The following is a 21,412-nucleotide window of genomic DNA, read 5'->3' as shown; positions in this document are numbered from 1 at the left end:
GGGGAAAATATATATATATCCAAGAAAAAACACGAAAAAAATCACAATGTTTAAAAAAAAATAAAAAATAAGGCAATGATATATAAAAATCCCAAAAAGTAACAGACTCACAGTTGCAATAAGGTGTATCAGATCACGTCGGTCTCACCAATGATGATGTCACAGGTATCCAGTGTTTGACAACGCTTTTACCAGTAACACCTTCTTATGTATTTCGTTCCCACCAAGAGAAATCAATAGGCAGAGTCGAGGAGATCGGAAGAGTATATTTGGCGATGACCAATATATCGGAATTCTCTGATCTAATCTGGCTAGCGATTGCGGTTGATGTTGAGCACGGCGTTACCACACGTGATCTGGTGCGGATGCCTGACCGAGCGCCTTTAGCTAGATGAGTACACTAAAACATATGGTCAGCATCCAATGTCGAAAACTTAATGCTATTTATTTTGGGGATTTATTTACCGCCACAGGAGCAAACATAATTTAGTCACCGCCTGATTTACGATAAGATGAGGCAAATAAAATCACGGCCTCCATAATTGTTCTCTTTACTAAAAACTCAGTGTCTGAGGAATCACATGTATAATATTTCTTTGAACTGCTCCCGATAGACCTGTGAACTTTCAAAAATTAAGCTTGAGATAGGCAAGTAATTTTTCGTGTGTATGTATGTAAAGCTGTGCAAGATGTAGCGAGTATGTTTTGACACATTTTCGTACTAAAATTAAACTTTAAAACCTCTTGTTACCGCTAAGCTTCTATGACCACGCTATCAAATTCATTCTACATCCAAGCTTCTGTAAGTCTTCAAAACCAACTAGCAAGAGTAATTTGTGAAATAGTAAAACGTCGATGTAAATAGTTGCAAATGATAGTGATGCAGTTTAAATCTTGTGTTTTTCTTTTGTTTTAGCCACCTGATTTAAGTCCGGTCGGTTTACTTTCGTTTCGCCATTGTTGGCTTTTGTGTGGATTATGTTTCTAGTTTTTAGGTAGGTAAGTGTGGTAGATTCACTTGTTTGATTTTGTGTTCTGTTCGTTTATAAATTTTCTACCAGTTAAAGCAGTTATAGTCTGCTACTTTTCCCCAGACTTAACTGTCAACGGACTGAGGGGTTTCTAACTGTTCCCTGACACCGTCTTCAGGTTTGAATCATTGCGAAATTCGCTGTAAGTCGTGTTGTATGCTGTTCCTAGAAGACGCCTAGAGTTATAATGAGTATGTCTTTGACTAAAGGTATGCTCGTTGTAGGATGTTCGGATCCCATGTTAAGTACTCTACCATAAGCTTCCAATTTTTGTGTTTGCTTGTACAACACAACAAAAAGTATTTATCAGTTTGTATCTTATTGAATATTTCTGGTGGGGCTACAGAGGACACATTGCTGGTACTCTGCGCGTTTTAACAGTTGGATGTCTTTGACCATCTTAAAAGTTATGATTGTTCGTCATGTAATTTTTCTGGCATTTAGTTATGGACTAATGATAATCAAAGTAAAAAGCTCAGTGAGTGATTCCTGAGGTACCGAATTGGAAACCAAGTGTCTAGGACGGTGTTTTCGGGTTGCAGAATATAAATAGTGTGGTTTATTCAGTTGATTGATTATGGTCAAATTTCGTACCTGAATCGCACCAACCACTGAGACCAGCGGCACTACTTATGTAGTAAAAACCCAACGGTACAGATTCACGCACTTTTTCGCCCTCTTAGATCTCCGCATCCCCTCATAGTTGTCTCTTCACCCGTCTTGGACCACACCTTCCACGCTCATTCCTCGCCGTCGCTACTGTAATATTCCTGTCTTTCTTTACTCGACCTTTAAATTTCATCCCGGGCTAACATGTTATAGGAACTTGGAACACATGTCTGCCAGGCTCGATGTTAATTACTGCCTATGTCGAGTGATCATGTAGTGGCACGCTCTTCTAATGCCTAGATAAAATCGCTATGCGTGATAAAGTGTAGTCCATCTCTTCTCATGTCTACATCTCACACAATTAAATGTCACGAAGCATTCAGAGTTACTTTCGAAGTACACTAATTTAGTTCATTATCTGTAGTACTATTTCGGCTCGTTTACCATCGACTTAACGTTATGCGATATAATGATTTAAAGTATAGAGAATCAACCTGGTTTCATTATTTATGTACGCTAACATGTACTACATGTTTTGGAAGCTGCGGATGTGTTTTTTCTGTTAGTTTGTGGCATATGATTAGTCTCATACGGATATTGAGTTGCTTTGTGGTTACTCTCAGTAAATAACTGTATTATTGCGGGTAATTTCGTGTTTTCATGCATTACAATGAATCTTTCTAAATCAGGTAGTGGCTTGTTTTCCGACCGTTTTAATCAGTATTATGTTTGCCCTTATGTCGTGTTTGTTCGTTTAAATATTACTTTTAACTTCTACAAGATTCGTTCCTCGACTTGGTACGGATGTAGTTAGTTAGTAATTTATTTATTATTTATGTATTTTAACACAAATATTGGCACAAGGAGACCTCAAATACATATGCGCCACACAGATCTCATTTGATATGTGTGAGGGCTGTGATACTGCTTGCGTGCCCAAACCGAAGCAGAGAGTTAGTGAGTCGCAACGTCGGAAAACTTGTAATTTAGCGAGGCTTCTCGGTTAGTTAGAAGAACCGTAAACTGATAGCAAGTGATGTGAAATCTTCAAATAGATGGTACTTTGCTCATACTTTGTGGGTTGAATGTAACTTAAGTATGTTTTTAATAGCGGATTTAGTCGTAATTAAAGTAGCATCGTTTTTAAACAATGACCAATATTACTTACAGAAACTATGAGTAGGAAGTGGGAAATATGCTTTTATCCATAAAACCATTTTAAGCTTGTTTGATTTAAGCGTTTTAACACTTTAAAACCTTATCCCACTGGGTACTCGCAAAACAGTTGTTATCGCTATCTTGGAGAAGTAAAATCCAATAAACTGTGAATTATCGTAGGTCGCTACTCCTGGTTATCCAAGTTCTAGAGTTAATCCAATGTAGTTAGATAATTAAACGGGAGTTCACAAGAAGAACAAAAGTATTATATTTAAAAAAAACCTAAAATATGTTGTATAGATTGTATTTGAAGTATTCAGTTGGCCCAACCTAATTCGAATTCCCTGGTGTCAGTCTGCTTGCTATTAATAGCATAAGTGACCTAAATTGGATTCATTGGCATCGGGGTTCCTATTTTCATTTCTGATGCGTACATACGGTTTGGTAGTTTTAGTAAGGCGCGTATAAAACATAATCTTTTATGTCTTACAAATACATTTGAGGTGAGCTTACTTTTCATTACTGAGAATAAAACCAATGTTTTTCTACACTTCCTGGTGAAATTGCGTGTACTTTTAAATTTTTATCAGTCAAGTATTCTTGATACATCAAAGTACATACTTTATTGTATCGTATTTTAATGTACCTATTTGATTACTATTTGGATGAAATGTAGGTGGAAATCAGGTAACACAAGTAACAGGTGAATAACGGTTACGAAAGGCTGTGCACGTAATAGAATATGCATTTTAAAGACCATCATAGTTATCATTGTTCTGTAACCACGATGTCCAACAGTAGTCACACTTGTCAGTGAAAGTAATTTGGTTAGTCGTTAACGAAATCAGTGATAAACGTCCAGAACCTGACAAAGATGTGGGTCAGTCCAGGTTGTCACTAAGCAAAAAAGAAATTAAAAAAGTCAATGGTTAAATTAGTGGTTTCATTGAAAGTGATGCGTTACTGATTGTGAAAAATAGTTTATAAAGCACATAGTGTTGACATACTCAAGGTTCAGCGATTGTGAATCAATATATCTTCACCATTGGGAATGGTTTTAAATTATGCTTTCTAGAGCCCACTGTTTATTACAATTATTAGGCTGACCTCATGTAAGACTTCTATGTCCATACTCTATTCAGTTCAATATTTAGTGACTCCATAATGATGTTTCCTTTGGTTACTTCTAGCCTTTCTCCAGTCCGGTCATACGCGGTGGGCAGTTTTGCCATTCGGAATAGGTTGTGACAAAGATGCCTAAGATATTTTTCAAACCAGTCCATTTAATAAAAGTTAACAGTCACATTAACCAGCTTACAATCACGTTCTATAAACTTACGTTCTTAACCTTCAAAGGTTTCCTATTAGTGATAGCCAAGTATCAAGTTGGCCAACTTGTTTGGACTAATTTAATATCCCATACTTAAAATAAGCACACATTTATTCTAATCACTACACAGTATTGAAACGATAAACAAATGAGTGTTTAAAGCTCTCCAAGATCATTGGGCCACGTGTTCAAACTCTCACCTCTTGACAGACAGGTATCACTTTTTAAAATAAGACCTGCGACCCAATGTCAAATTGCTTGATTTTGGCTACCTGGTTGTATATGTGTATACCGTTAACGCAAATTTTAGATTCTCGTTTAAGTGGGCTAATCTCCGATCTTTCTTCAAAGGTCAAAATAAATTAGACAAAGCATCTGGTTTTTGAATTCACAAGTCGTTCTTTTAGTGATAGCTGTTTAAATATAAAACTGGTAAAGGGTTTTAAATCAATTAACAACAATTCGTTAAATAAAATTTACCGACCTTATAAAAATAGTAAATGAACTAAGACTGTAACGACTGAAGTTATGTTTTGATAGCATCACCCTTGGGAAGCGTGTTAATAGTGCATAAGTTTTTTTGTTTTCAGCTCTATTAACCGGTGGTCACTATACGTTCTAACGCAACCCAGATAAGGAAACCATTGTGCTGTACCCCCAGTGGTTTAAGCGATTCGCGTTTTCGACTGCTGGTTCGGAGTTATCACTTATTGTGGTCTTCAGGGTCGTGATTTGATTGCTAAACTTAAATACAGTGAGCAACCACCCATTAATCTGCGTAGGGTTATCTTCTAAGATAATTATAATTAGGGTTATTATAAAATGAACATGGCTATGTTCCATTACTTAAAAACCAAAGCTTATTTTATTTATTGGACTTACAATTTTGGTCTTTTTCAGTATCGATGCGAAAATCAGCTATCTGATATGTAACCTGCTGGATACTTGTCAGATTGATAATCTTATTTACTTCAATCATCATTGATTCAAGTCTCTTTAGGTCGATATCTGTGCAGAAATTCGCTTGTGTGAAGTTGACGCTAATTTCGGTATCTAGATTTTTTTTTTACATCTAAACCACTACTTCTTAGTTCACGTTCTCCTCTATACTTCTTAGATCTAATAGTAAGTTCAGTGAATTATGATTTTGCTTCCACTGACTGCAGTCCATGTTTCTTTAAAACTCCACCTGAAGTCTCAAACGGGCATATTTTTGAAACCATTGCAGTTATTTTTTATCCGACTTATGGTTTACTAAGTAAGTATGATTTACTAACCATCCAGAATCTAAGTCCTTAACAATACCACTATGACCAAAATGGATGTCTTTTATGATAATTACAGAGCACTGAGTTTTGATCTTGTCCCAATAGTGAGCAGTTGTTTAAATACTTCTAATGTAGTTGTATGATCGCATTTGTCATCCCTACTCCGCCTGCTTCTATTTCAGCATTTATGTTACATCACTGGACTACACAAAAAGTATGGTCCAAGACTGATTAATTAAACCTGTATTTGATTACCAGGCAACACCAGTAATCAAATTAAAGATCGGTTGTCATTTCACATAGTTTAATCATGATATTTATAAGGTAGTCGGTCCAAAAATTACTTCCACCGAAAAGTTTGTCTTTTATCGCGGTAATGAAAACAGGTATCTGCTGGCGTTAAGTTTTTGTTTGATTACTTTCATGAATAAAAATCACGTGTTCATATATAATCTAGTCCGGTTAAATGCCATGTCAAAGAATGAATGCATCTGCGCCATCGCGAATGATTTTGAGCCATGCTATTCAAAGTCTCTAACTATCGGCTACGATGATCAGTAGGACCCCAGAAAGGTGATCTACACCTATTATCATGACTCAGTCCAATTCTCAATGTCTTCATGGATTGATGCCATGGTTTGGTTATGCCGCCTCTAGCCTTATCCTAGCCTACTCCTACACAAGAGAACATCACCCTTCGAGTTAGATTGTGGTCGAGTATACATAACATGTCCAACCACCTCAGTTGATGAAAATTTACTAATTCATCAATCGATTTCCCATCTTTAACAAGCATCCCATTCTTAACCCAGGCATTGCTTACTCCGTAGTCCCAAAATACACGAGCAATACTTCGAAGACACCTATGATCAAATACTGACAACCTATGAGTATCCTCTATTCTTAATGGTCACGTTTCACATCCGTAAAGTAGAACGGAGCAAACTGATGTTCAGTGAATTCGTTCTTTGGTTGGAAGATGGATATCTCACCTACGCCAAAAGTGACGCAAGTTGGCAAAAGCCAATCTAGCCTTCTGAACCTGTGCTGAGAGTTCGTCAGACACCAGACTGTCAGTAATGATGAGACTTCCAAGATAAATGAAACGGTCTATAAGTTCAACTACTTCACTCCCTACCATTAATTCAGGTGATGACGCAGGCCATAACTAAGGTAACATTTTGCATTTGAAGGGAGAAGATCACATCCCAAAAATGCTTGAATCTCTGCTTAAGGTGATCAGAAGACTGCATTTTTATCAGCGTATTCGCCAAACAGAAGTATGTCTTCTGTGCAGTCTAAGTCAACAAGTGGATCCCCTGGGAGTAGATCAACCCATAGGAAGTCAAATGATGGACGTTTTACCTGTAAAAGCATGTCCCTGACGTAAAAATAGGGAGAGCGGACATTCTTGACGAACAACACTCGAACTAATTTCTATAAGAGTTCACCATAAGCTCTTACTCAATCACTAGCGTTCGAGCAGAGAGCCTGTGCAAGGTTAATTTACTTTGGTACGTCTTTCAGTGTCAGACACTACTACAGAACCTCACGATCAGCAGAGATGAACACTGTCAAGGACATCAAAAAGTATGCTTATGTTCTAGGTCCTACAGAGAAGTGAATCAGTTTGGTTTTCTCGGGTTTTCTTTTCACGAGCTCAAGCTAGTAAACGACGGATTATTTTAAACATATTTATGTGTAGTTTCCATTGATTACGAACGACCACATTAAGTGTGCGAAAGCCGTGTAAGTGATTTCGAACTTTCAAGACAATGTCTACGTTCTTTACATGAAGTACTTCAGTAATTTGATGATGGCAGTTGTAATAGAAATGCAGCTTATGAAGTAATATATGTCACATATAAAATACGGGTTGGTGTTTGGATACACCTGTAGAAAAATGCGTTGATTAGTAAGGTTTATTGTTCGAAAAATCGTAACACTAAGTTACCATAAAGTCTGAATGGTCTACATGCCTTCGTGATCACAATCGACCTATTTTTTTAAAATACATATCAACAGTATTTGTAAATTGGTCATTATTAACATGAAGCTTAGGGAGTTAGATGATTAGTTTTTGGTTGCTATGGCGAAGTACGGAACAATACTTAAGAATATTTCATTTTTCCTTCAGAGTTGTACATATCATATCTGAATTTTTTTAGATTCTCGCCAATGCAATGAGCTCTGAAGCGAATCTCGATTCTTCTAATTCCATTAAATCAGAACCTCATGCTGCTAAGTCTCATTCTTCAAAAATTACTACCAACCAGCTGGAGTATATTAAAAAAGAAGTTGTTGGGCGACTATTTAAAGAAAAGATTGTATGGCCGTTTACAAAACCAGTCGATCACCAGCGGCTAAACCTTCCAGTAAGTCTGTTTCTCTGATATGCATAATCCCTAGGACTATCCCAAAATAATAAAACACCCAATGGACCTTGGGACGATAAAACAGCGGCTAAATTTAAAATTTTATCACTCCTCTTCAGAATGTCTCGATGATCTTTTCACTATGTTCCGAAATTGTTATATATTCAACAAGCCAGGTGATGATGTAGTTGCAATGGCAATGAAGCTTGAGCAGATTGCTAGAGAACGCCTTAAATTTATGCCGACTCCTGAGACCGAAATCTGTCCACAAAAAACCCCAAAGTCTATCCGTCCTATTGGCGCTCCTTTGCAGGTCCATCCTGTCGAAACAATTCATACAGCTGCTTCAACCAACCATACTGAAGGGTTAAATGGCTCAGCTGTTTCTGTCGACCAGGCTACATTACCTTTCAGGCCATCAGTAACTTCTACATCTACCAAAAAGGCTAGTAAAAAGAAAAGTGATTCTACGATAGACGAATTGCCGTCGACTCCCCAATCATATGATGATCTATCTCGCGACCGCCGTCAAATCAAAAAGCCCAAGCGTGAATATGAAGAACGTAATGTTGGCAAACGATTGCGACTTTCCGAAGCACTGAAAGCTTGCAGTAATATTCTGAAGGATATTTCCTCTCAGAGATATCGGGTATGCGTTTGTAGCATTTTGAGCTATTATTTATAGGATCTCAATCATTTTTTCTTAAAACCAGTGGATGTCGTAGCCCTCGGGCTTCATGATTACTACGATGTTGTCAAAAAAGCAATGGATCTCAGCACCATAAAAACAAAATTAGAAAGTGGTCAGTACCATACCAAATACGATTTCGCAGACGATGTTCGACTGATGTTTAATAATTGTTATAAGTATAATGGTGAAGATAGCGAAGTTGCTAGAGTGGGGAAACAACTTCAAGCTATTTTTGATGAAAATTTCGCCAAAGTTCCGGATGATGAGTCAGATCCTGCTGCCTCCCCTGATGGTCGTCCTGTTGATCAGAATATGTATCAGCTAATTCAAAACGCCATCAAAGAGCATCAGAAGTTAACCAATCAGTTTCAGCGTTTCAGCGAGGATTTGCTGAAAAGCACAACTAACCTAAATTCTATCTTATCATCCTTAAGTATGGCTGTCAGAAAAGGTAGGTCTATTTTTTACTATCTATTTTCCCAGCACCTATTGGTCACAACACACCCCATATTAATTCATTACCCCCTACTCAAACTGGCCTTCCGACTGTTCCACGTCCTACTATGAATGATATAGAAGATGTAAATATCACTAAGTAGGTCTTTATATTCGACTAACTTTTATTTTATTTTTAGGAGAGGCAGACAATCTCAGTCGAAAACAAAATACAGACAATCAGGTCAGTTACATCTTTGTTTTTTATGGTAAACTTGTTAGCCTTTTAGTTTCATAACTTTGTTGTATCTTTTGCCTTTAAGCGATCGTAGTCTCCTTATTTTCGAATCTTGCTTTACTATCAGCTTAGGTAATAGAGTAATTTTAGAGCGACTCCTTAATAGTTAAGACGTCTGACTTTGGGCTACTATGTCCCATGTTCAAATCCCTCTCCATTTACTTCAGTTTGGGCAACCGGGTTGTATAATTATTCCTCAAGCTTAGAGTATGGCTCATACCCAAATACCAGGTGACTGAGCTAATGACATTACTATGTGGCTCACATTTACATTCTAAGTATTGTTCTATAAAGCTGTTAGTGGTCCTAACTATTAAACTAACTATAAACTGCCTCATTTTCTCGTCATTACATACAATTATTCATTGCGACCAGTCTGGTTTTTATATCATGTTTTGTTCTGAGACAGAATATTATAGTAAATCGCTTTTTACAGTAAGTTTAGGGGAGTTTTTTGACAGTATCAATCGGAAAGTTGCAGTTCCGAATTGACCTAAATTTCTTCGGACTGGGAGTGAGTTAAATAGCATTGTTATTCAGTTTCTACTCAGTCAGTCGTGTGCAAAGTCGAACTTGGCACATGTGTGCATCCATTCAAGCTACTACATTCAATTAGCACAGCTATTGTTAAACCAAATACCACACAAGTGGAGGTATTAACAGTATCAGTATTAACAAAAAAGATGAGGCTCAAATTATTTATCTATTTGAACACATAAACATTGGTACAAGGGGGCACCACATATATATGTGCCACACAATAACAATGGGAATGTGAAGAGATAGAAAATGTAAGGTGCGTACAAGAAAAAGGCGAACAATAACGAACAGAAATCAATGTATGATAGTGAAATAATAATAATGGGAGAACCAGTTCGGAAAGCAAAGGTACAACCAGAAAGGATTCTTCTAGTTAAATAAATTACGTCCATTTTTATGAAGAAAGTAAATAAAAGTTACAGCAGGATCGCCACTGCCTTCTATTCTGAGTAATATCTGATAACGTCTCTAGCCACTGTGTTGCACCATCTCTAGGATCCCAAACATAGAGTCGTGAATGACCAACAGAAGCCAGTCCTTTGCAGCTTTCTTTCATACCACGACACCATGTCATGCACTGACCACCTCTCCGCTTCTTCCAACCAGTCCCAGAGTCGGTAAATAATACACGACGTGGAATTCTCTGGGAAGACATTCGGAGAACATGTCCAAGCCACCGAAGTCGGTGTTTCAAGATGGTGACACCAATTGCATTATCGTCTCTGCGCCCGAACACATGATGCCGAACCTCTGCATTACTGACATGGTGTTGCCACTGGATGTCAGCAATCCTTCGGGGACAACGACGATCAAACACAGTTGTCTAACATCCTTAACTCGGAGAGGCCAGGTTTCACAAGCATAGAGCAAAACTGCTCTCACCGACGCGTTGTATACAGCCAGACTAACATCACGAAGGCGCCAAAGATTACCCAGATTGGCACAAGCCTCTTTGGCTTTCACTATATGTGAATTGATCCGACTACACACGTCATTACTGGCACTTATGCAGCTACCCGGATATACAAACCTCTCGACTACTTCTATGCGCTCATTACCCAGGGTGAATACAGGATCAGGATCCTGCCAGTCTTGTAAAAGTACTTTGCACTTCGAAGGTGCAAAGCACATACCGTACCTACGGACATTGATTGCCAACTGATTAAGTGTGGATTGCATGCCTTGGGCATCATCACACAGTAAGACAATATCGTCCGCATACTCAAGGTCGAGAAGTCTTTCTCCAGCAACGGATTCACACCGCCATTACTTGCATCCATCAGAGCTGTTTCCAGAATGTCATAGATGGAAAAGTTGAAGGGGAATGATGAGATTGGGCAACCCTGTCTAACCCCACTGCTCGAGTGGGACAGAGGAGAGAGGTGGTTGTCGATAGTGCTTTTAAGATGTTAGTAAACTTGAGTAGAACATCTCTGGTAGTGGTTGTATGCACGTGGCCATGTGAGAGCATTTCGAGAGGAAGAGCTGACTCTCCACACTCGACCGTACCAGGGCATTCGCAAAAAAAGAGACGTAACCTTCGTAAGTGAAAGAGTTTTCTGTGGCTGTACTTTTGCTATTTGAACTGGCCCTCCACTTATTATTATTTCACTATCATACACTAATTACTGTTCATTGTTGTACTTCTTTTTTCTTATACGCACCTTACATTCTTTATATCTTCACATTCTCATTATTATTGTGTGGTGATATATATATATATATATATATATAGTGCCCCATTTGTACCAAATATTTATGTGTTCAAATAAAATAAATAAATAAATAGCAAATGTGACGAGGAATGGTGAGATTGGGCAACCCTGTGTAACCCCATTGCTTGAATGGAACATTGAAGAGAAGTGGTTGTGTGCCCTAACTCAAAAGATATGATTCGAGAAAAAAGTTTGGATTCATGAAATAAAAAGAATTTTACAAAATAATCTGGAAACTTAGGGTTTAGGAGGAGACAAAGTGTGAATGCACCTGTACCGTCGCAAATAATTCTAAGCCGTTTTATTCAAAGTCTCTAACCACGGGTTATGATAATCACTCTGACCCCAACCAGTTATTCTTCGCCTATCTACATGGCTCAGTAAAACAGTCAATATCTTCATGGACTGATGCGATGTCTTGGTTTGTTCAACCCTAGTTTGCAACCTACTCCATTAGCCACTATCGCACGTCGAGGTAGTCGGTCGATGGGTATACGTAATATCTGTCTTAACTGTCTCAGTCGACAAAGATTCAATTGATTTCTCATCTTTACCTAGCCTCCTACGTTTAACCATTCATACCTACCTAAGCATTAGTAATTTGGGAAGGAAATTGTTCCGATTCGATAGTTAAGACATTTTCCTGGAAATTCCTGTTTGGCCATAATTATTCAAAAATGGACCGTTGTCTTGGAGTTAAATATGATATATTGTTTACCATAAGTGCAACAACTCATCGAATTAGGCATAATCAATAACATATTTTAGATTGTTTTTAATTATGAAGTCGACTTTGTTACATGGATCGAAATCATTGATTAATGTTCTTACATATAGTTCACATTTTGATATTACTTGAAGAAATGTGTCACTGTAATAAAGAAGTAAAGATAACTGAAAAGAATCATCCGTAGTACTCAATAAAACGGTCATCGCTTGTGTGTGCAGTGTCCTTGCATTAAAATCTAGAAGGAATTTAACTATTAACTTATCGGTTTTTAACTGATTTTAATTTCGAATAAATTATCTTCATTCATTTGCAGTATAATAGTGCCTCTAATTCGGATTTTTGTGTCAACACAAATTAAAATTACAAAGATGAGATGTTTGCCAAGTGATTTCTAAGGGCCTATCATTTCCAACAAATAAACAAGAAAAGTTTACGATTATCAAGGGGGTTATTATAGTAAGAAATATCGCTTTATTCCTTAGTTGATGAGACAAGTTTAGGGGATTTAATAAATCACCTTTATGACCCAAAGGAAAACAAACAACAATATCAACTTTTAGACTTCTTAATTTTTTATTAGAAGTTTATTTTACTTCTCAAACTAAGCTTTTACCATCTGGACGGTCATAATATCAATTATATCAGTCTCGACTACTGAATTGTTAAATACAAAGATGTACTTGCTATACCATGTTGGAATACTTATTAAATAAATCGCCATATCACGTCACTTGACGTTCTATCAAAAATTAATGGACAAAAAACGTACCCACCATCAGTGAAATTTGTTTAATCATGTCCACATTACTTCTAGTTAAATGATGTTAAGATAACTTCCAATGGTTTGCTGAAGATATAACCAACAAAAACGATCAGAAGTTGAGAACATTCAATTTTCATTTCTTTAGGCTAACAACAATCATTTAGCTCACACCTAGTCTAATTTATGCCGTGCAGTTGCTGAAAGAGTTGGATTTCAATCTAGAAAAGTGGATCGTTAACTCGTCACTTGCAAAATGTTTATCTAGAGTTTGCCCACTAAAATCACTTTGATTACTGGTTGGGCACTCAATAATGGTCTGGTATTCTGAATGGACCTTGAGGGAAGATAAAATAAGATCATAGTTTTTCCAATATTACTGAGTGATTGTAAAATCAACTGACAGCTGAATGTTAAGTTTTGGTGTTGGATTTAGGTATTTAGTGCTACAAAGGGTGTTTAGCATAACCCATCAAATCATCTGTTCAGTTTCTTCCTCATCTAGTAGATGTTAATTTCAGTTAGAAACTAGGATAACTGTACATCGGTCCACGTTGCTTCATCACACCAACGCAGCAATATGAAATTATCAAATTATTAATATAGTAGAATTACTAGCAGTATCTGTTATAGTAAAATGGGTTTGGCAGAGATAATGACTTAACAAGAAACGAATAAATTCGCGGAATAAAAGAAATAAAATTAATTTTGAAACTCAGGATACAAAGGAAAAGTATAAGTAAATTCATTTTCGGTACCGCTAAGGATTCCGAATCATGTCATCCAAAGTTTTTAACGATTAGTCACGGTAATCACACGGACTGTGACATGGTAGTTTGGAATGATCCCTTGTTTTAGTTTGGACACACCTGGTTTTCTTCCCATCTAATATTGCCCCATCCAACACCAGGGGTAAAGGTCGGGGTTGGTTTGTCATACTTGATGGATGTTCTGACTACCACTTAGTTAATGAAGATTGGCAGCCTCATCAACGGAATAGCTTAGTACTCTGCTTCTAATCTCGGTTTTGTTCATTCTGTAGCCCCGACACAAAAACATTCCTTTGAGGTCATCTATGATCTTGCGCCAGTAACTTTCCGATGTCGTCTGATCTTAAAGGTAACGCTTCCCAATTGTATGTTAAAACAGAGCAATCTGCTGCACCGTATACCTGCTCCTTGATCGCCAGATGTATGTCTCACCCACGCAGAAATTTGTACAAGCTCCGGTTGTCCAGTGAAGTACTAGTTAAGTTGCCAAAATTATTTGGGTCAAAGCAAACCTGTGGCTTCATCTCAACCCATCTGTTTAATAATTCAATTGAATGTAAAAATACTCATAATCACAACTGTAATCATTGTCTAACAAAGTAATTAAATGTCAACTAGAGAATAACTTATTGTCACAACTACCACATATTCTATGTTGCTATGTACGTTAAAGTTCTTGCATTCACTCGTATGTTATGCATTTCAAGATAGGGTATTCAACTTCCATCGTTTTATTTACACAGGACTATCTGCTGCAGCACCCGTTCTAAATACACCATGTGTTCCGGTTAGTAGTAGCACAGTAAATATGAGTTCTACACATTCCCAACCTATACCTGTTCCTGGATATGCTACAGATGAGGAGATGTCCGAAAACAATGTTCGTCCAATGACTTACGATGAGAAACGTCAATTAAGTTTAGATATTAATAAGCTTCCTGGTGAAAAATTAGGTAGAGTTGTCCAAATCATCCAGCAACGTGAACCGTCGCACCGTGATTGTAATCCAGACGAAATCGAAATTGATTTCGAAACGCTGCAACACACAACTTTGCGTGAATTAGAGAAGTATGTAAAATCTGTTCTGCAAAAGACAAAATCCGGGAGCCGGAAATATGTGAAGAAGGGGTTAAGTGGCGTCCCACCAGGCAAGACTCGTGAAGAATGCATGAAAGAAAAAACGGAAGAGCTGGAAAATCGATTGAGAGAGATTGGAGGACTTCCTCAAGGTGCTCCTGGATACCATAATGCACATAATCCGAAAAAGTCACGTAAGTCCACTATCACCACAATTACCATTGATCCTTATCATTTTCAGCTTTTTAAATCAATCTCTTAGTTTTCCAATCTTACTCTGTTACTACTGTCATCTTGAGCCGAAACTTATTACAGTTTTAGCTTGTTGATGCTCGTGAGTAATTATTCACTAATCGTCAATACGGTAACATCTAGATGATTTTATATTCCTTGTGTCCAATGGAACTATTAGTTTGGTGTTCGCAAATGTACTCACAAATTTTCCTACTGTCATCTTATAAGGTTTAAAGAATTAACTTCATATGTGTTACGTGATAACCGTTATATACTGCCATATACAGTGTTTACTGGTTTACCATAGACACGTTGGTTAAATAGCTTAACTGTTTTAGAAATTAGTATTTTTACGTTCAAACAGTTACTTTCACTGAGGATATATTGTGCTCTTTATTTTGCTGTCAGATTCATTTTAATGAATTAGTATTTCCGACCTTGTATTGTTTTCAGTCTTTAGTATCTTCTCAAACGTCGTAGCCATTAAGCACAGGTTTGCATAATATCTTCCAAAGACCCTCGGTATGATGTATGAATGAATATATATTGACAAATAGCTATCTTTGCTTATGCTTGAAGTGATCTTTTTAGTGACTTATTACAATGTTGTTTAGGAATGATAACCATGCTTTTGTTACAGAAAAATCCGGTAATGACTTAAAAGTTAAATCAGTTGATTTTCGACCAATCTTCATATCTACTTCAGCTTCCTATGCTGTAAATGAGACAGTTGTTTAGTTTTTTTTTTTTTTCAAAGTTCTTGTATGTCGACTTCACTAATTTGTACTCGGCTATTTTGATATAACGTAGCAAATTGCTCATCTCTTCTATTTTTCTATACATCAACTAAGTATTTTAATCGTTTGTTTTATACTTTATTGTGTTCTAATCGTTTCGGTGCTAGTAAAAGTTTGTTGGTTAGGTATTTTTCAATAACAAGATTTTCTTAGATAATGCATATCACTTCATTGTTTTTCAGATGGTACTAATCGTTTGAGCGCATCATCATCCAGTTCAAGTGATTCCGAGAGTACTTCAGACTCAAGTGAATCTGATTCTTCAGATTCTAAATCTTATAGTGAGTCCTGATGAATTGCTACATTTGCAACTTATTCCCAGTAATTGAATGCTGCATTCTTTATTGTCATCCAGTATTCCTTCTTTTTCTAAACAACTTTACCACAGTATGGTTTCATTTTGTAATTTCTTTAAATCCTTATTTACTCAACGTATATCATTCTTTTTTTTAAACTTACACACACCTTTTTACTGCCAGCCACTGTGCTAACATCAAGTCAAGAATTTCACTTTTTTACAAACTGAAGTCGTAAGATTCCAATCAAGCACCAAATAATTCAGTACTTGATTTTTTCGCCTCAGTGGCTTTCCTATTCTTTGTACATCAATTCTTGGTTTCTTCTTATACACCACTATGTCTCCAACACATGGCGTTGTTTTCATGAGAAATATGTACCTAATTCTCTTTTAATTGTTTGTGGTCCTGTGTATAAAAAGATCATTGAATGCATTTTTGTACAGTACTTAGCATGTAATTTTCATTTGATAAATTATCTGCTACTAAAGTGAGAGTCTTCTTGATGTTAGCACATTGGGTGGTAGTTTAGGTTGATTTAATTATATCTTAAGGCCTGCCTTCCTGGTGTTCTTGCTATAATTTCAGAAGCAGCTTCAGACCAAAAACAGTCGCATGACCAGGTATCTTCAACTGGCCTACAGAGTTGTTCTAAATCGACTGTTTTTTTATCCCCGAACTCAGGTGCTGTGACAAATAAGACATCGATCAATCAACCACCGACATTTTCTGCACTTAACTCTGTTGCAAGTGATCATTGTAATGATGATGTCGTTTATGAAAAATGTATTGAACCAAAGACTGAACAAAATGAATCTTCAGATACGGAATCTGAACCAAACTCCCCTCACCAGCTACCTCAACCCGTGTGGGCCATCTCAGGGTTTTCCAAAAAGCCATCTTCTGAAGATGGTACGTTAGGCAAACCCCTTTTTACAAGTAGCTGCACAGCTACATCAGCTTCTGAGGTTTCTTCAACAGTTGTGGCTGCTAGATTGGTTAATGTATTACCCGATCCTGTTGAAGCAAACGACATTTTGCTACCTAACTCTCAGCCCGGTAGAAACGAGGAAAAAGAAAAACAGGCCGCGGCTCTTCAAATAATGCGCGAAGCTCGCAGACAATCTCAATGGAGTTCTCGCGCGGCTGAAGAGAAGGCTATTCGTGAACGCGAGGAGGCTGACAGACGACGTCAGGAAGAAGAACTTGCTTTAGAAGCTGAAAGGAGGAAAGAACAGGAATTGCGCCGTATTGAGGAGGAGAAGCGCCTTCTTGTTGAAGCTCGAAAGCGTGATGACATTGCAAAGCGTAAGGTTAGTATGTGGTTGTTTGGGAGACACTACTTGGGTCATGTTTTAATTGCTGTTCGTATATTGTCTAGTCATAGTTTACCTTGTACACAATATTAATTTAAAGTGAAGAGTTGTAGAACATACTTTATTATGGGAAAGGAAATAATGACCATCGTTTATATGCGGAGATAAACCACACATTAATAGAACTAGGTATTATTTTTATGGTAATGTACGATTCACGTAAGAAGTGAAACGACTGGATTTGTTATTAAAATTAACATCTGCTAGCGTGGTTTCTGAGATCCTTATCTGTATTGAGTAGGTTACAGCGAGTCAGTCTTAATAATAGCCAGCTTTTAGCTCAAAATTATCTGCTTTTTGTCAAGCAATATACTCATATTGGAAATGAAAGATTCTATCCACTTCTTCACTTAGATTGAACTTGCAAACGGCCATTAATTTCACTTGTGCAATTGGTTTGCCTGGTTGTATGCTGATCATGGGGTTTATTGTTAATTTTGTAAGTAGTGACCTATTGTGTGTTGTTTATCTCACTCAATATATGGGCTGTCCATCAAAAAGTTCGTGCTTAATCGTAACCACGTATTAAGCTGGTCTTGAAACATTTCACTTGTAGATCAATTCTAGTTTGCAAATGTCTACTTAAGCATTACTTTTTGAACCAAATTACCGCAGGATGAAATTGTATCAACGTAGATTGTTTTTCAGATTAGGATATTCTGAGTTTGCAAATATAATTTAGGGTGTTAGTCTTTTGCACTGGGTAGTTTTCTTCTTTGGAATTTCCCTTACGGTATTGAAACTAAACCCTCTATTAGGGTATCACTTATTGAGAAAAATTAGTCAGATGTTTAGTAATTTTCCACTTTGTGTCCATTTAATTTCATGATTTTCATGATGGTTTCTTGATAATGTTCAGTTATGAGTATTCGAAAACTTATGTATTTATCGTAAGCGCTTGGACAGTACATCAAAATTCACAATGCTTACTCCGATAATTTATCTAACTACATGTTGCACATAGGGTTGAATATCTGGTACAGTCATACTGTTTTGTGTAATTAAATGTCAATAATTTTGTCAGTGCAACTTTGGGTATACTATATGTTCAGGAATTTTGTATCTCCATTGCTACTCTTTTACATCTTTTGATGCTGTAGTCTTTTTCTCATTAAGGTACTATGAACCTTGATGGAACTTTCTTTTATTTGTTCCTGTGAGAACACAGATGAAACGTTTTTCTAGATGCTATTTCGTTTTCCATATCGCATATCCTAAAAAGTTTATTCAGATTTTAGTGTAATGCGTTGTTTTATCTTTCAAATATGAATAAATAAAGACTATTTTTCGTACTTGCAATTAGGCTATGATCGGTGCACCAGAACGTATAAATGCTCATGAATTACTGACGGAATTCGAGAATTCAGTTGATATATCTTGCATTGATGCATGTTTTGCCATGCGTCACTTCTAAATCAATGCTGTATCATCTACAAGAATGTATTTTTCCATCATACCTCATTTTCCGAAGCGTAAAATAATTTTTTTCTAGTTAATAATAAATTCACAGGAACTTCTAATAACTAGTGTTTATTCACTTTTTCAAGTTCTTTTGACTAAATGGACGTGACGTTTTCTCTTTGTAAATGTACATAACCAGTTAGATTTTTCATTTTTGTCTTGATTAAGAATTAATTTCTTCTGGTCATTTGATATACTAACATTTTTTGTGCATTCTGGAGGGGAAAATTGTTACTAGTCGATTTTATTATGAAATGTACGAACTGGAAAAGTTATCAACCATGTTGCTAAATATAGAAATTGAACTAGGACTGACCAATTTGGAATACTTTTTTATCTAACTAAATGAAAGGAGCTTGGTTGTATTTTTTCTTGTTTCAATGGAGTTATTTATGTTGATGGTGTTATTCAGGTTTGTTTCACCGTTGATATGGTTCTATTGTTCAGATTGTTAACTAGATATAATGTAGTCTCCGAAAACTAGTTGTGTTTCTTCAGAATTAACAGTTTAGGTAACAAAACGATCTGCAAATTAACGTGAAATCCGCTGGCAAGTGTGGTAGAGATGTGCTATTATCATAATGATGTCTCAAGTACATTGAAGCATTGAGTTAGATGACGTTCTATTATCGTAATATTAGCATTGGCCGTACTTCCGATTGTGTCTTTAACATCTTAGCACCGAACGATACAATACGAAACAAGTAAAGAACTTGAATGAATAAATGATTGAGAATGGCATTAATAATATCAATATCGTACAAACACGAAAGCCGGGTACGGTCACTACTAAAATGATGTAACCATCTTCAAAGTTGCGTTATGGTCTCAACAATTGCCTACGTAAACACGGCCTAATGATTTATGTCAATTGAACTGATATATTGAATCCTATTGTCTAAGGTATTTTATGCCAAAAAGCTGTATAGCCTTAATCACAATAGACATTTGTTTAAAGAAGCACTTCTACATCAGAACTGGTTTGTATGGATCGGAATGATGGATTCTCAAGAAGAATAACACAACAAAGATAAGTGATCGAAAAAGTCAGTTTTCACTGTCACTGCGTTTAGAGCCTTACTATTTTCACCAAGTATAACATGATATGAATCTCAAACAGAAATTATGACTGATGTGGTGTTTACCTAACATAAGAGTAATTCAAAGATGTAAATACATACAGATCATACGTCTCTATATCGGTGATTTCCTCAAGAATAAATAATTGACAGATCAACACATCTACATATCTAATCTTTGGACGAAATAATATACTTCCTGGCGATGGGCTTATTTGTACTAGGATCAAGCTTTCTTATCTCAAGTAATGGTTTTGTTGTGACAGCTTAAATCAATGAATACAAATATTAGATAGAAGGAATGGGCTGAACTGTGTTCTCAGGGAACTTTCCATAGATTCCAACCAAATAATTCCCACTAGCCGATTGAATAAACGTTGTAGGAAAATAAATACTTATATACTAACAGTTCGACTAGAACAGTATGTTTGCGTTACTTATGTAATTAACAGATGAATAGATTCAAGATGATCATAGTGTAATGAATAATTCTTCACTTTACTCTTATGATTCTTAAGTGTCATTGAGAAGGCTATATATGAATTTTGATTCTTGTTCATCGATTCTGTGTAATAACATTAATAGCCTGGTAGTTCTGATTGACGTTTTCTAGAAATTGTGATTAGAATCTTGAATAATACATCAGAACTTTATTCACCATTCACACGCTTTCTTTAATCTCAATAGTCAATAGCCTTATAAATTTACTAAATAATATTTTCGCAATTAGCAGCTGATTTAGTGTGGTGTTTGTATGAACTAACGATTCATTTGTACTTGTTGAATGCTTGATTTCGAATTCCAAATACAGTACATTCGTTTGTGGATATCTAGTACTTCTTGATCCAATTGCGTTATGTCTGGGATTCTTAGTCTGTACTATAATTCAAATACTCCTAATTATCACATTTAGCTATCTTGAACAAGTGAATAATTGCTATATTCGTTATCCGTATAATCGATAACCGAAGAAAATGAATTAATTCAGAACTGGAATACAAATATCCTTTAATATATATATATATCTGTCATTAGATTCCATAGCATATATTGGTAATGAATCAAGTGTAATTGGACTGAATGGATACAACTGGACTGCAGTAATAATCGTATTGAATTAACACCAGAATTATACCTCTTTGTGATTGATTTGGATTTATATTGGCACTGGCAATAAAATATTAACCAGTTGTATCTTAGGGAAATAAATGTAAGGCCACAATAGACAGGTCTAATCTGCATTGTATTGCAATGAATACAAACTGCTCATGATCAATTTACTAGCATGTCCCAAGTGTTGATATGCCAATATAGTTATGGGATATGATTGACAAATACGTAAAGGGAACCAGACAGGAATATTGGTAAAATTCGGAAATAAG

General features: G+C 36.4%; 1 protein-coding gene across 2 annotated transcripts; it reads left to right on the top strand.

Moving 5' to 3' along the window:
- Positions 1 to 699: 699 nt before the first annotated feature.
- Positions 700 to 20,954, top strand: BRD2 (Bromodomain-containing protein 2). 2 transcript variants are annotated; one of them, XM_012944260.3, is made up of 10 exons: positions 700 to 995; positions 7,565 to 7,771; positions 7,806 to 8,420; positions 8,457 to 8,913; positions 8,946 to 9,057; positions 9,098 to 9,141; positions 14,454 to 14,981; positions 16,001 to 16,099; positions 16,703 to 17,427; positions 18,794 to 20,954. In XM_012944260.3, exons 2-10 carry the CDS (start codon positions 7,580 to 7,582, stop codon positions 18,902 to 18,904), a joined length of 2,883 nt encoding a protein of 960 aa, XP_012799714.2. In that variant the 5' UTR covers positions 700 to 995; positions 7,565 to 7,579; the 3' UTR covers positions 18,905 to 20,954. The 2 variants fall into 2 exon arrangements, with proteins under 2 accessions (XP_012799714.2, XP_051074910.1); XM_051209454.1 differs by adding exons at positions 5,029 to 5,177; positions 5,220 to 5,386 and having other exon boundaries at positions 7,806 to 8,913; positions 9,098 to 14,981; positions 16,001 to 17,427.
- Positions 20,955 to 21,412: the final 458 nt, after the last annotated feature.

Source organism: Schistosoma haematobium, chromosome 1 (genome assembly GCF_000699445.3).
Source record: "Schistosoma haematobium chromosome 1, whole genome shotgun sequence".
In the NCBI taxonomy this organism is placed as follows: Eukaryota; Metazoa; Platyhelminthes; class Trematoda; order Strigeidida; family Schistosomatidae; genus Schistosoma; species Schistosoma haematobium.
The sequence above is the reverse complement of the archived record's forward strand: the minus strand, read 5'-3'. Positions and strand labels throughout refer to the sequence as shown.

Bases quoted from the DNA above. Each gene is read 5' to 3' on its own strand.
- BRD2 (XM_012944260.3), top strand. From the start codon at position 7,580: ATGAGCTCTGAAGCGAATCTCGATTCTTCTAATTCCATTAAATCAGAA. The intron at 9,058-9,097 runs GTAGGTCTTTAT...TTTTATTTTTAG, and splicing joins GAAGATGTAAATATCACTAA to GAGAGGCAGACAATCTCAGT. The intron at 9,142-14,453 runs GTCAGTTACATC...TTATTTACACAG, and splicing joins AACAAAATACAGACAATCAG to GACTATCTGCTGCAGCACCC.